At 45.7% G+C, this 16,920-nt stretch overlaps 1 protein-coding gene across 1 annotated transcript in view; it reads left to right on the top strand.

The window, feature by feature from the left end:
* The window catches only part of NSRP1 (nuclear speckle splicing regulatory protein 1), an 83,732-nt gene that overhangs the window by 63,732 nt on the left and 3,080 nt on the right, over positions 1-16,920 (top strand). The window contains exons 5-6 of the mRNA XM_088477799.1: positions 4,869-5,076; positions 14,266-14,374. Of these exons, the coding sequence (XP_088333925.1) occupies positions 4,869-5,076; positions 14,266-14,374 (317 nt within the window). The remainder of the gene's footprint in view (positions 1-4,868; positions 5,077-14,265; positions 14,375-16,920) is intronic.

The following is a 16,920-nucleotide window of genomic DNA, read 5'->3' as shown; positions in this document are numbered from 1 at the left end:
TACCCTGGGTAAGTGAGACTGCCAATCAGGGCTATGAATGACCACGTCATCCAGATAAGCAGCCGCATACCATCTATGGGGCCTTAGAATCCTGTCCATCATTCTTTGGAAGGTAGCAGGTGCCCCATGTAGCCCGAAGGGCAACATCTTGTACTGAAACAAGCCCTCTGGCGCTGAAAAAGCTGTCTTTTGTTTGGCGCTCTCGGTTAACGGTACTTGCCAATACCCTTTGGTTAGGTCAAGAGTGGTTAAATACCTTGCCGTCCCTAGTCTCTCAATCAGTTCATCCACTCTTGGCATCGGGTAGGCATCGAATTTTGAAACACTGTTCAACTTTCGGAAGTCATTGCAGAAACGCACACTCCCGTCGGGCTTTGGAATCAACACAATGGGACTTGACCATTCACTATGTGATTCTTCAATAACCCCTAACTCTAGCATATTTTTAATTTCTTTCGACACCGATTCTCTTTGTGCTTCTGGTAACCTATAGGGCTTTAGATTAACTTTAACCCCTGGGTCAGTGATTATGTCATGTTTAATGACCGAGGTTTTCCCAGGTACGTCAGAGAACAGCACCCTATTTCTGATCAGAAACTCCTTGACCTCTTGTTGTTGAATTGCCGACAGGGTTTTTGCCACTGTCACTTCGGGAACTAAGGGCCCTGGATTTACTGGAGGGGCTCGGGCGGCCGACAGTGCCGTTCTATCTTTCCAGGGCTTTAACAGATTTATATGGTATATCTGTTCCGGCTTTCTTTTCCCCGGCTGGTAAACTTTGTAATTGACCTGCCCCACTCTTTCTAAGATTTCAAAGGGCCCTTGCCATTTAGCCAAAAGTTTATTTTCCACAGTGGGAACCAATACTAACACTCTGTCCCCAGGAGCAAAGCTGCGTAACCGAGCATTGCGGTTGTATACCCTCTGCTGTGCCTGTTGAGACTGTTCCAGGTGCTCTCTCACTATCGGCACTACCGCAGCAATTCTCTCCTGCATTTGAGAAACATACTCAATCACGGTTTTGTAAGGACTAGACTGCCCCTCCCATGTCTCTTTGGCAATGTCTAGTAACCCCCTTGGGTGTCTCCCATACAACAAGTCGAAGGGTGAAAACCCGGTGGAGGACTGGGGAACTTCTCTTATGGCCAACAATAAATACGGCAATAAGTAATCCCAATCCCTACCATCCTTGTCGACCACTTTCCTAAGCATGTGTTTTAACGTCTTGTTAAACCTCTCGACCAGCCCATCGGTTTGGGGGTGATAAACCGAAGTTCTTAACTGGTCGATTTTGAACAGGCGGCATAACTCTTTCATGACTTTTGACATAAACGGTGTACCCTGGTCAGTTAGTATCTCCTTAGGTATACCCAGCCTGCTAAAGACATGAACTAGCTCTCTGGCAATGGTCTTGGTTGACGTATTGCGCAAAGGGATCGCTTCCGTGTACCTGGTAGCGTAATCCATTATGACCAGAATATACTGGTGTCCCCTGGCAGACTTCATTAAGGGTCCAACCAAATCCATCGCTATTCTTTCAAACGGCACCTCTATAATAGGCAATGGAACTAGTGGACCCTTAAAATGTGGCCTGGGAGCATGATACTGACACTCAGGGCAGGATGCGCAAAAGTCAGATACCTCTTTATGAAGCCCGGGCCAGAAAAACCTCTGCATTATTCGCTCAGTGGTTTTCTCTACCCCTAGATGGCCTGCCGTTATATGACCATGGGCCAGATTCAACACTGTTCTTCTGTAGGCTTTGGGAACTATTAGTTGTTCCACAACATCTTCCCCCTTCTTAGTCACCTGATATAACAAATCCTGCCACATTGCCATGTGGGGATAGGACAAAGGACTGTCAGGGTCTACAGGTTTACCATCAACTACTTTTACATTCTCCCTGGCTTTTACCAAAGTAGGGTCATTCAACTGCTCCACGGCAAAGACCTCTCTTCTGACCTCTAAATCAGGCAGACGATCACCTGGCCCAACAACACTTCCCACCTCAATGGGAGGCACATCAGTTGGCGGGCCACCGTCACGCTCCGCATTCTCTAGTTCGCCAATCATAGTAGAAAAAGGGAATAACTCTGACTCAGAAGAAACTCCCTCCTCCACTACATCGACAACCTTCTCAAATGGATCGAGGTTGTTCACCTCTGGAACAAAACGGCTTTCCCACAACTTCCAGAAGTGAGCAAAGTCTCTGCCCAATATTGCATCGTACATCAGACCATGCACCAAACCTACAGAAACTATAGCAGAACCACATGGGGTCTCGATGTTCACCTCGGCAGTAACATAATATCGAGTATCCCCATGTATGCAGGTCACACCAACAGTTTTCCCCTCACGCCGCAAGGGGTTCACCAGCTCAGCTTTTATAAGTGTCACCAAGCTACCAGAGTCTAACAGTGCCTCTACTCGGTTGCCATCTACAGTGAGTACACACATGTGCTTATCAGTCTCAGCCTGCCGGTCAGCCGTACAGGCTATCTGTGCAAAGAAAGACCCCCTGTGGTAGACATGAGCAGTATCACATTGCATAGGTTCAGTTGTAAGTGAACAATTAGCGGCAATATGGCCAAAGCCACCACATCGGAAACACTGAGTCATATTAATGTCTAGCCGTTTACGGGGCAAGAACCTTCCCGGCCTGGCAGGCCTGTCTCCAGGTTCTACACCCTCAGTCTTAGGTACATTCCACCGCCCAGCACCCTTCTCCCCTGGAACAGTCTTACCAGTGTCTGTGGGAGTTCGCCGGTGCGCCATCGGGGCTCGGTGGGGCATACTCATCAGCTCCTCAGCCGCCACGTACCTCTCCACCAGCTCGACCAACTGGTCCGCGGACTTAGGGTCTGCATGGCTCACCCACTTGCGCAGAGTCACAGGTAATGATCGCAGGTACCGGTCCATCACGACCCTTTCCACGATCTGTGGTCCCGTCAGCGTCTCGGGCTGTAGCCATTTTGAGGACAGATGGACGAGGTCATGCATCTGTGAACATGGAGGCTTATCCATATGGAACTCCCAGCGGTGGTCCCGTTGGGCATGAACAAAGGTGGTGACTCCCAAGCGAGTTAGAATCTCCTGTTTTAGTTTTTTATAGTCCTTGGCATCAGCCAGGCATAAGTCGAAATAGGCCTTTTGTGGCTCCCCCGACAGAAAAGGTGCCACCAGACTTGCCCACTGCTCCTTGGGCCAACTCTCGATTTCGGCCGTTCTTTCAAATGCGGTGAGGTAGGCCTCCACATCATCGCTCGAAGTCATCTTTTGGAGGAAGTGACTGGCTCGTATGGAGTGAGTGGTGGTGGGAGGACCAGTAGTAACATCTCTGGGCTGGGCGACCAGGTGCTGTACCACCTCTTTTATGGCCTGGCTGTTTTCCGCTAAGGCCTGGCGGGTTTCCTCGACGGCGACCTGTTGTTGCCTCTGGGCTGTCTCCAAGGCCAACAGTTTCACCCTGGTGGATTCCTGCTGAACTCTGTTTGTCTCCTGCTGAGCTGCTGTAGCTTGGAGCAAGGCCTTAATAATGTCCTCCATTTTGTCCTGGGGTGTAGTTTGGAAGCTGAACCTTGCCTCTCTGAGCATTGGCTGACGCCTCCTCTATGGGACTCCAAGGACACAGTGTTATTTCCACACTCACCAATTGGGTGTCTGTCCCTTTAATTTTTAAACGGAAAGTTTTCCTCTCGCTGCAACTTCAGTGTGTGTGGGTGCCCGCATTCTCCACCATATTGTGACACAGTCAGATTAGGGGTCCCTCTCCCTCTCCTGGGTAGAGGTCTCCTTCCTTACACACACACACAGCAGCAGGGAAGCAGCACACCAGTCTGGATGCGAGTACAAGCTGGTCGGCGCCAGTCTTTATTGTACAATGTCAGAAATAACATAAAGAAAACATAAACATAAATCCTAGCCCTGTCGGGGCACTAACTTCACAGGTGGTTCCCTCACTACCAGAACCTGGCAGGGCCTAATTCCCTCACCAGCAACAAAGGCACAGCACAACACTCACAGTTAGGTTTTCAAGTGTCTCTGAGCAAGCTCCCTGCCTGCTCTCCCAGGTGAGACACTCAGCCCTAAACACACAAGGCTTATATTGGCCACTCTCAGGTGGGAACCCTAACAAGCCTGTTACCAGGCTGCGAGAACCAAAACCTGGAGTGGCCGTGGGTGGAGCCCTCCCTCTCCTCTCACCCACAACCCCCAGGTCCCAAACCGGCTTTTCAAAAAGCCGAGACTCAAGCCTGCTACACTGCAGACTTTCTCCTGGGGGTTTAGAACACATAAGACAGGAATCTGGGACAAATGTACGTGCCACAGACCACTTTACCAGTGATCCTATCACAATATATATATATATACGCTAAACTATTGCTTACTGTACATATTCTAACTAGAACTGTCTGCTAGGAGTAGATGGGGACACTTGTAGGGCAAGTATAGTTGTAAAGAGCAACACTGAACTCTGTAGGAGGTTGTTCTTTTTCAAAATACAAGAACTACTGTAACTATCATGAATACCCGATCAGATCATTTATGTACTAAAGTAATACCCACATATGACACTTGACTACGTTTTTTGCAGTGTGACTTCTCGCAGTTGGTGAGAAATTTAAATGGAAACTAAAGCAGGGATACACGACTTAATCCAAAATAGTGGACAAGAATGTCCATGGTAAAATCCATAGAAAGGGTTTTTAGGAACAGCAGGGAGATTTTGGCCCTTGAAAGTTGCCCTCCAAATATGGACTTTACTTTCGTTAGTGCTGTACCCCACATTACCTCCTGGGCTGCATTCCTACATTTCTTTCCTGCAATTCCACTGTGACTGTACACAAAATGTTTTTCTTTCCTCTTAGCCTAAGTATATCCAGAACATCTTGAAAGCAGTGGAAGTCAGGAAGAAGGAACAGGAAAAGAGAATGGAGAAAAAGATCCAGAAGGAGCGTGAGATGGAAGGGGACGAGTTTCAGGACAAAGAGGCGTTTGTCACATCTGCCTACAAGCTAAAGCTGCAGGAGAAAGCTGACGAGGAAGAGCGAGAGAAAAGGGAAGCTGCGCTAGAAGGTGGGGATTGTGTTATCTGTGTGGGAATAAGGAACCTCACCTTTTGTCTGCATCAGTTTACCAGCTCTCTTGGTGCGTTCAGTGTGATACAACTCCTACCACAAAAATCACCATGAAGAAAGAATCCCAGCCATTGTGACCATTTTATATAGACTAATTCATTATATATTTTCTAAAGGGCAGAAAGCACCCTGCCCTCTGTGTGATCCCAGTGCAGTCAAAATGGGATAATCATAGCTAGCGATAGGGTTTAGCGCTACAAGCGAATACTAGAAAAGGTTCTTAGCGGTTCCAGCATGTGTTGGTGGATGAGGGCAAATCACTAACCAGGAAGATACTAGCTACCAGGAATGGGACTTCCTTCTGGGGAAAAAGAAGAATGCAGCCAAGTCTTTACTCTTAATCTGCACTATAATATTCTGTTCAATTTGTTACTTTTTTAAGCAGTAGGGTTATTAGTACTGTACCTGACTAAATGTCATTACCATGTATTTATGCATATATATATATGTATATATATATACAGTGTGTGTGTGTGTGTGTATATATATATATATATATAATTACACACACACACAGCAATTACGTCCGGCACTCCAAAGGACTAAAGATATAATGAATGTGCGCCTGGCATCCCGATAGAAGGGATGCCGAGCGTGGACAGTCAGGGGGGACTTAAGGTTTAGACGGCAGGGAAAGGGGTGGTTAGGTTTAGGCACTTAGAGGGGGGTTAGGCACAGGGGGAAGAGGTTAGGGTTAGGCACCCTAAAGGAGGGTTAGGGTTAGGCTGTAGATTAAGTTAGGAAATACCTTTCGGACGATCTGGATTTCCTGCCACGTCGGACTGGCGCTGCCGGGATTCGAACCATGTGGCCGGCGGTGCTACATACCGATTCCCTCCCGGCGACTTCACAAAACACACAAACGCTCGTGATATTAAATCAACGTTTTAGAACACTAATGAAGGTTCTTTCCTCAGGATACAATAATGTATTGTATCCTGAGGAAAGAACCTTCATTAGAGTTCTGAAACGTTGATTTAATATCACGAGCGTTTGTGTGTTTTGTGAATCGCCATGAGTGCCGCCCATTGCTGCATATATATATAATATACATAGCGAGGGTGGCTCCAGTTGAGCATCTGCCCCAGGCGCCTGCTCCTGTCAGGGCGCTAGAGATCAGCCATCCGTTGAAGGGCAGAGCACCTGCTGAGATGAGAGATCAGTGTCTCCATGGTGTGGATGGAGCGACACTTGTGGCTCTGCCCACACCCTGCCCCCAGTATGGATGCACTGATCTCTTTATGTGCTCCAGGCTCAGCTCATTTGCAGGTGATTTCCCCCCCCCCCCATTCGATTGGCTGTTCTAGGGTTCCCTGCAACAGTAAGGATTGGGGAAGGAGATGTGAGTAAGGGGGAATATCTGTGTGTGTGTGTGAAGGGAGGGGAGCTTTGTTAAGTGGAAGAGCTGTGTGTATGAGTGTGTGCGGGGGTTGGTCTGTGAGGAGGGGAGATCTTTGTGGGGGGGAAACTGTGTGAAGTGGGGGATCTGAGTGAGGAGAAGATCTGTCGGGTAGCGCTGTATGTGTGAGGGGGGGAGCTGTGTGTGTGAGGGGATTTGGAGGAGGCTGAGTGAAGAGGGATCGCTTTGCATGTGAGGGGACTCAGGGGAAGTGGAGTGAGGGGGGAGCTGTGAGTGCGTGAGGGGACTCGGGAGGCTGAGTGAAAGAGGAGCGCTGTGCATGTGAGGGGACTCAGGGGAAGCTGAGTGAGGGGGGAGCTGTGTGTGTGATGGGAGGCTGAGTGAGGGGGGGAGCTGTGTGTGTGAGGGGAGGCTGAGTGAGGGGGGAGAGCTGTGTAAGGAGGAGAGCTGTGACAGGGTCTGAATGAGGGGGATCGTTGTGTGCTTGAGGGTAGAAGATATGTATGAGAAGGGCGAAGATCTCAGTGAGTGGGGAGAGCAGTGTGAGAAATTTATACACTATGTATTTATATATACATTAATATGTAGCTCTGAGGCGGTAATTTGCGTAGGGCCCTGTGGGATCTTTACGGCTCTGGGACTAAACAGAATGGAGGAATGGGTGGAGCCACGGCAATAACAAAGAGGGAGGAGGAGGCAGTGGAATTACTTTTAGTGAGTTGGAATATATTTAGCCCTCCGTTAGCCCTCCATTTCCCAGTTTGATACTGCCCCTAATGTTTATTTTTATTTCTCTTTAATTTGCCCCTACATGCTGGACACGCCGCCTACCTGGCACACTTGGGGGCGCGGTAGCACACACATGCTCTGCGTGCCATCGCTACACCCCTGTGTGTGTGTGTATGTGTGTGTGTGTATATATATGTGTATATATATATGTGTGTGTGTATATATATATATATATATATATATATATACATATATATGTAATATATACATATATATGTAATATATATATATATATATATATATATATAAAACTAATGAGAGGTGCTCATAATAGTGTTGTATTTTAAGATAAATGAACTTGTGCTCAAAATAAGTAATGTGCGTACCAAAAATTAGACAATTAAAGGCTTATCTAATGTCCAGGTGGTACTTGCAATGGTCACATTAACCCAAACCGACAACACTTGTTGGTCCTGAAGGACGAAACGCGTTGGGGCTGGTTTTCCTTAACCCCTAAAGTGGACTTTTATCTGCTATACTACGATTTAAGATAAGTGTTTTATTATTTTATTAAGTGTTTACTCTGTGTATGTGTGTTTCGTATTTGGTCTAATTAAAGTAATTACAGGTTGAGTCTCCCATATCCAAAATGCTTGGGACCAGGGGTATTTTGGATAACGGAATATTCCGTATTTTGGAATAATTGCATACTATAATGAAATATCTTGGGAATAGGACCCAAATATGCACACAGAATGCATTTATGTGTTATATACACCTTACACACACAGCCTGCTGGTTATTTTATACAATATATTCAATAATTTTGTGGCTCAAACAAAGGTTGTGTACAGAAAGAAATTCATTTATGTTACATATACACCTTATACACAAAGCCTGAAGGTAATTTATACAATATATTTAAGAATTTGTGCCTTAGACAAAGTTTGTGTACATTGAACCATCAAAAATCAAAGGTTTCATTATCTCAGTCATGCCAAAAAATTCCGTATTTCGGAATATTCCGTATTTCGGAATATTTGGATATGGGAGACTCAACCTGTATTTACGGAGATTCTCTCCATTTCTGGCCTGAGGTCTACCACTTGGTGGGGTATATGAAGCCAGATTGTTTATGACCTAGGACACAGAGGAGTGACACCTTTACATGCATTAACTTATGCACTATCTGGTACGCAGATATTTGTATGTCCACTGTTGCTACTTCTTTGCTTAAAAATGACACCATATTACTTTTTCTATGGGCAAAAAATTCTAAAGCCCAAATTTTAAGGTTACTACAGAAAGAGCACCCCTTGGAAAACCTTGGAAGTGGTGTCGGTTTGGGTTAAAATGAGCATTTCAAGTACCACCTGGACGTCAGATAAGCCTTTAATTGTTTTATTTTTGGTACGCACATTACTTATTTTGAGCACAAGTTCATTTATCTTAAAATACTACACTATTAGGCGAACCTCTCATTATTTTTCAGCATTTTGTTACCAGATTGCCACACTGATTATTGAGAAATTCCAGCCACCTGTTATTTCCAGGAAGTGTTCTTCACGACGTATCACTATTAGAATCAAAAAAATATTTATCTACACAAGGAAATAAATTGTGCGCTAGTATTCATTGTTTGTTTTTAATATATATATATATATATATATAATTTATATATAATATATGTATGTATGTGTGTGTATATATATTAGAGGTGTGCATCGGCCACTTTTCGTGCTTTGTGTTTTTGGTTCTGGATCATTCTTTGTGTTTTGGATCTGGATTGGATTTGCCAAAACCACCCTTCCGTGTTTTGGGTTCTGGGTTTTGTCTTTTGGATCTGTATTTTTTTTTAAAAAAAAGCATAAAAACAGCTAGATTCACTGAGTATGTGGGTTTTTCTGCTCCTATGCTATTATTAACCTCAATAACCTTAATTTCCACTCATTTCCATTCTATTCTGAACACCTCACACCTCACAATAGTGTTTTTATGTCCAAAAGGTTGCACCGAGGTAGCTGGATGACTATGCTAAGAGACATGAGTGGGTGGCACAAACACGTGGCCCATCTAGGAGTGACACTGCAGTGGCAGACAGGATGGCAGTTTGAAAAACTAGCCCCCAAACAGTACATAATGCAAAGAAAAAAAAGAGGTGCAAGATGGAATTGTCCTTGGGCCCTCCCACCCACTCTTATGTTGTATAAACAGGACATGCACACTTTAACAAACCAATCATTTCAGCGCCAGGGTCTGCCACACAACTGTGGCTGAAATGATTGGTTCGTTTGGGCCTTCACAAAACAAGCTGGCAATTAATCTGTCCCTGCACAAACTGGCTCTACGGAGGCAAGATGTCGTCCTCATCCTCCTCGTCCACCAATTCCTCACCCTCTTCAGTGTTGTGCACATCCTCATCCTCACAGAGTATTAATTCGTCCCCGCTGGAATCCACCACCACAGCTCCCTCTGTACGTTCTGGAGGCTGGTCTCCCTGGAAGAGTTGATAATTCATTTTTATGAACATCATCTTCTCCACATTTTGTGGAAGCAACCTCCTACGCTTTTCGCTGACAAGGTTCCCGGCTGCACTAAACACTCTTTCGGAGTACACACTGGAGGGGGGGCAACTCAGGTAAAATAGAGCCAGTTTGTACAGGGGCCTCCAAATTGCCTCTTTTTCCTGCCAGTACAGGTCTGACATGCCTACTTGGATGCTGTCACCGATGTAATCCTCCACTATTCTGTCAATGGTGACAGTATCATATGCAGTGACAGTAGACATGTCAGAAATTGTTGCCAGGTCCTTCAGTCCGGACCACATGTCCGAACTTGGTCCTGCCTGCCCTGCATCACCGCCAGCGGGTTGCTTAGGATACCTAAGTTATTTCCTGGCAGCCCCAGTTGCAGGAGAAAATGAAGAAGGAGCTGTTGACGTGTCACGTTTCACTTCAGCTGACAGTGCTTTCACCATCAGGTCTTTGCACCTCTGCAGGCTTGTGTCGGCCGGAAAGAGAGACACCACATAGGCTTTAAACCTAGGATCGAGCACTGTGGCCAAAATGTAGTGGTCTGATTTCAACAGATTGACCACCCTGGAATCCTGGCAAAGCAAATGAAGGGCTTCATCCACAAGTCCCACATGCCGAGCGGAATCGCTCCGTCTTAGCTCCTCCTTCACTTTCTCCAGCTGCTTCTGCAAAAGCCTGATGAGGGGAATGACCTGACTCAAGCTGGCAGTGTCTGAACTAACTTCACATGTGGCAAGTTCGAAGGGCTGGAGAACCTTGCACAACACGGAAATCATTCTCCACTGCGCTTGAGTCAGGTGCATACCACCTCCTTTGCCTATGTCATAGGTGGATGTATAGGCTTGAATAGCCTTTTGCTGCTCCTCCATCCTCTGAAGCATATAGAGGGTTGAGTTCCACCGCGTGACAACCTCTTGCTTCATGTGATGGCGGGGCAGGTTCAAGAGTGTTTACTGGCGCTCCAGTCTTCGGCACGCAGTCGCTGAATGGCGAAAGTGGCCAGAAATTTTTCGGGACACCCAATGCGTCTCCTGCACGCCCCTGTCGCTTTTCAGAAAATTCTGCACCACCAAATTTATTGTGTGAGCAAAACATGGGACGTGCTGGAATTTGCCTAGATGTAATGCCCGCACAATATTGGTGGCGTTGTCAGATATCACAAATCCCCAGGAGAGTCTAAGTGGGATAAGCCACTGGGCGATGATTTCCCTCAGTTTCTCTAAGAGGTTATCGGCGGTGTGCCTCTTCCTGAAACCGGTGATACACAGCGTAGCCTGCCTTGGAACGAGCTGGCGTTTCTGAGATGCTGCTACTGGTGACGTTGCTGTTGTTGTTGCTGTTGTAAGGTGATACATCTACCCAGTGGGCTGTCACAGTCATATAGTTCTTAGTCTGCCCTGTTCCACTTGTCCACATGTCAGTGGTTAAGTGGATATTGGGTACAACCGCATTTTTCAGGACTCTGAGGACACTTTTTCTGACGTTTCTGTACAGTCTCGGTATCGCCTGCCTAGTGAAGTGGAATCTAGACGGGATTTGGAAATGGGGACACACTACCTCCATCAATTGTCTAAATCCCACTGCACTAATACCGGACGCACGTCTAACACCAACATAGCAGTCAAGGCCTCAGTTATACGTTTTGCTTCAGGATGACTGCTGTCGTACTTCATCCTCCTCGCTAAGGACTGTTGGAATGTCAATTGTTTAGTAAAAGTAGTGGTGTTCCTACTTCCTCTCTGGGATGATGAACGACTCCCAGCAGCAACAGCAGCAGCGGCATCAGTAGGTGTAGCAATGCAGGATCCTCCGGAGGAATCCCGGATAGGAGAGTCAGTCATGCCAGTGACATGGCCTGCAGGACTACTTCCGATCCTGACAAAGGAGGAAATTGACGAGGAGGGAGTTGACGGTGTGGTTTGCAGGCGCTTGGATACAACAGGACAAAGGGATTTAGGTGTCCCTGGACTGCTTACGGTCGTAGCCAAAGCTTCTGAACTTGACAGTAACTTTTATGAACGCGCTGCAGGTGACGTATAAGGGAGGATGTTCCTAGGTGGTTAACCTCCCTACCCCTACTTATTTCACCTTTACATATGGTACATATGGCAAGACAGTTGTTGTCCGGATTTGGATAGAAATATTGCCAGACCAAAGAGGTGGAATGTTTTATCTTCTGCCCAGGCATGACCGTGATGGGCTTTTTCATCCCACGGACAACAATGGTCTCCCCCGTAGCCTGATTTAAACAAACCACATCACCATCAGTATCCTCGCCAACTTCTTCCTCAGCGCCAGCTACACCAGTATCCTCATCCTGTTGTACTCAACAGTGACATCTTCAATTTGCATATCAGCAAGTGGACTGTGGGTGCTCCTTTCAGCACTTGCAGAGGGCGTGCCAATGGTGGAAAGAGCCACCTCTTCCGGTCCAGTGCTGGGAAGATCAGGCATCGCAACCGCCACCACACTTGGACTCTCCTTGGGGATTTGTGATATCTTCTTAGAACGCATAGAACGCACAGTTCTTTGCTGTGCTTTTGCCAGCTTAACTCGTTTGATTTTTGTAGCGGGAGGAGGGCTTCCATCGTCATGTGAAGCTGAACCACTAGTCATGAACATAGGGAAAGACCTTAGCCGTTCCTTGCCACTCCGTGTCGTAAATGGCATATCGGCAAGTTTACGTTTCTCAGATGATTTAAATGTTTTTTTTTTAAGGTCATTTTCCTGAACTTTGTCTTTTGGGATTTTATATGCCCTCTACTATGACATTGGGCATCGACCTTGGCAGACGACGTTGATGGCATTTTATTGTCTATGTCATGACTAGTGGCAGCAGCTTCAGCACTAGGAGGAAGTGGTTCTTAATCTTTCCCTATTTTATTTTTAGGGGACAAAGTTTGGGCCTCCATTTATGTTATATTGATTGACATATACGTGCGGCTAAGGTGCACACAAACACAGAAAAGAAGAATTTAATTTTTTTTTCGGAGTGCACTTTGGGGGTTACAGCACCCTTTAACGGACAAGCCAGCCGGCCCTTTACTGATGACACAGGCGCACGCTTGGCGCTGCTCCTTTGTTGATGCACGTGCAGCCACAGTGCACACAATTCACAAACACAGAAATAATTTTTTATTTTGTTTGGAGTGCACTTTGGGGGTTACTGCACCCTTTAACGGTCAAGCCAGCCGGCCCTTTACTTATGACACAGGCGCACGCTTGGCGTTACTTTGTTGATGCACGTGCGGTTACTGCGTACACAATTCACAAACGCACCAAAAAAATTTTTTTACATTTTTTTTTTTGGGAGTGCACTTTGGGGGAGCACCCCTGATGGACAGATCACCCCCTGGACAACACTACAGCACCCCTCTAGGACTACAGCCTTTATGGGACACTTCACAACACAGTCCAGCCAGCCCCTATAGACTTTGGAGTGCACACAGCCCCTATAGACAACTGATTGCACAACACAGCCCAGCCAGCCCCTATGGACAACAGCACAACACAGCCCAGTCAGCCCCTATGGACTGAGTGGACACAGCCCTATGGACAATAGCAGCACAACACAGCCCAGCCAGCCCTAGCTCCCACCCTCCCTCTTCACTGTCCACAGCCGGAGTGAGAAATAGCGCCGACGCGGGGACCTTATATAGAATCCAAAAACCGCGAGATCCGGAAGGCGGGATGATGACGTTTTGCCTCGATTTCAGTTCCGAATCAGGTGGGAAAACCCGAGCCGGACTCGGTTCCCGGCTCGGATCGGGGGGGGTTCGGATTTCAGAAATCCGAACCCGCTCATCCCTAATATATATATATATATATATATATATATATATATATAATGTGTGTGTGTATATGTATGTGTGTGTATATATATATATATATATATATATATATATTATAGTACAAAAAGGCAACTTTTGTGGGTTTTTGTTTATCGTAGACGTAGACTTGGTCCCCTTATGTCTAAGTGAGATGGAGCAGGGGATGGCAGGCATAAATGCAGTACATTAAGGATGTCATCATGTAATTATGCAATAAGCAGATATGGATACATCCACAGGTATGCCTCCTAGGAGCTGTATCTGTAGCTGGTGCAAGAGAGGTAAGTCACAGATACACAGTGATGAACCTCAGTAGCACGGTCACCACTTATGACTGGATGCTGTAATATATCCTGTTGCCTCTTGTCAATTGGCTTCCCCTACTTGTCATTTCTGTTTGGACAGGAAAGGAGATTCCCAATTATTGTATAGAGGGTGCTTGTGTTTTTATCCAGTTACAATTCATATGTAAAATACGAATTTTACATTTATTAATAACCATCAAAAAACTATTCTCGCTTGTATATAGGACATTTGTTCTAATGAAATCACTGCCTACATATTCTAGAAATGTTCTTTCATTCTTGGGAATTGCAAATAAAGCATAAGTATGTAAATAGCCAGTCATTGAAGTATATACTGTAAATATAACTCAGAGTTTCGCTCTGTCACAGCATCCCTGGATGTCACCAAGCAAAAGGACCTCAGTGGTTTCTACAGACATCTGCTAAACCAAACTGTCGGAGAAGAGGAAACTCCTGAATGCAGCTTGAGAGAAACTGGGTAAGAAATACTTCTAGCCCTCCAGTGAGGAGGATTTGTCTGTAGGGTCACCTTAGAGCACCAGTAGCTAACAAAATAAGTTCTCATTTGGATATATGGGATGATACATAGGCCCTCATTCAGAGCCGGACGCTCTGAGCAGAGCGCTCGCTCTGAATGAGGGCCGTCCTCCATAAAAATGGAGCGCCCTCCTGGACGCTCGTATAGCTGTGGGTCACCACCCACAGCACATACGAGCGTGCAGGATGATGGTCGCGATGGTCTTGACCATCGCGACCATCGCCAGTGCGACCAGAACCCTGTGGTCGGGGTTTTCGACCACAAGCCCTGGAGTGATTTTGGCTCTATCAGAGCCAAAATCACTCCCACTGACATCACTAGTGATGTCAGTGGGGCCAGCTTCTGATGGTAGGCGTTCCCTTGGTAGGCGTTCCCTGACGGTAGGCGTTCCCAACATCGACAGCACGCCCCCTTTGATCAGACACAACGAGCGAAGGAAAGTCCTTCGCTCGTCGCGTCTGGCGCATGCGCACGACGGAGCTCCCTCCGTCGTGCGCATGCGCAGTGCACACCATCGACCCACTTGCGAGCGGACAGCCGCTTGCGAGTGGGTCTGAATGAGGCCCATAGTCTTCTGTGAAATCTAAGGGTATTAGTAGTTATGTGTGGGTTCCGACCAACTGGCTAACATATGGACTGGACGAAAATATAAAAGCTATTTAATTAAATCAAAAGCAGTAACTCAAACCTGCGCTTCTATGGATTCAGCAGCTAGTACAGCCTTAGAAAACAGGCACACCCTGATAGCCTGGAGATAATATGTATAAAGGAAAAAGATAGGTCAGCCAGTGCTAGATAATGGAAATATGAGTATACTACACAATGTGTTGAATCCAATCCTGCTTGTATCCCTTAGTTCTGAGTGGTGAAAGCCCGAGACTTACATTAAAATTCTCACCCGAATATCCATAAAGCTATCTTTCCTTTCCGGAAAGGTATGTTCCGCATTTCCGGGAGCTCTCTCCACTTTATCAAGAAGTGCCCTTATTGATAAAGGGGAGAGAGCTCTTGGGAACGTTTTGAAGACATCAACTCCATCTAAGGACTAGAAGGACCACACATTTGGGTACTTACTGTTCGGATTGATTATTGCCAATGTCCCCGCGATCTCCGAGAGATCTGTTTGTAAGTCCTGCTTGGAATATATCCTGTTGTGTCTTATTTTTATTCTATGTTTTACAAAGCTATGGATTTTATTAGTAGGTGTTAATAAATCGCTTCCTGCTTCTACTGGGTATTTGCGTGTCATACATGAGACAGACGCATCCCCAGGAGCCAAAAATTAAAGAAACTGTTACGGGTACTTGAGGCAGAATACTAATGTAAGTGTCTCCTTTTTAAGATTTATATCTGTTGTATCATCTAGCCTGTGAGTGTAATAATAAGAGAGAGGAAAGGAAAGATAGCATTATGGACATTCGGGTGAGAATTTTAATGTAAGTCTCGGTCTTTCACCCCCTAAGAACTAAATGATACAAGCAGGATTGGATTCAACACATTGTGTAGTATACTCATATTTCCATGAGCTAGCGCGGGTTGGCCTATCTTTTTCCTTTATACATAAAAATCAATTTGTTTTAAAAGATTACATATGAAAAATCCATAAACTTTCAGAACAAATATATTCAGAGCGCATGTAAGTGTATTAAATAACCACTTGTGGCTCAAGCGTATCAATCTCAATGGTATCTGGATAGAAGCTCTACAGTGTCTAGATAGACAGTCAATAGGTTGACACCACATAGTCGACAGGGTCAAAAAGTCGGAAGTTATCATGTCAACATGTTCAAATGGTCGACACATGTTTTTTCATTATTTTTCATTATTTTTTGGATGAGGGTAAGGGTTAGGCACTCGGCGGAGGGTAAGGCTACGGAAGAGCACAGTTAATGTTGGGTACTAGGGGAATGGTTAGGCACCAGGGGGAGTACATGTGAGGATAAGGGTTAAAATAAAACAAAATGTGTCGACCTTTTTTGTGTCGACCTTTTGACCCTGTCGACCTTAGTCCATGTCGATCATTTACCTGTCGGCCATTTGACCCTGTCAATTTTTTATTTTTTTTTACCCCAACCTTTTGCTTATCCAACATCTGGTGTCGAACTATTGACTGTCCATCTTTTATACCACACCCATCTGAATAGTGCACCTGCTGTAAAGAACATCCTGAGAAAGTATTGACTCAAGTCCCCTTAAGTATATAGTGCATATTATAGTGACTAGGTTAGTGGGACTCCACAAACTTCAGGCAAGAAAATCCATTTTGCCTCATGCTATTGTTCAATTAATGGCAGTACGTAAGTTGCAGATTCAGGGGAGTAGTAATTACCAGAGCACATTCAGCAAAATATTCTTTCCAATCAGCTTGGGTGTTTATGAAGTATAGAACGAAGATAGAAAAGGCAACAGTTTGTGTCCGGCTTAAGCTAGTCACCTCTGGATGCGAAGTGAACTTGTGTGTGCCTACTTCTATAGTTGTTTAATAG

The sequence above is a fragment of the Taudactylus pleione genome, unplaced genomic scaffold (assembly GCF_031769625.1).
Source record: "Taudactylus pleione unplaced genomic scaffold, aTauple2 ptg000203l, whole genome shotgun sequence".
Taxonomy (NCBI): Eukaryota; Metazoa; Chordata; class Amphibia; order Anura; family Myobatrachidae; genus Taudactylus; species Taudactylus pleione.
This window is presented reverse-complemented; position numbering and strand designations above follow the sequence as displayed.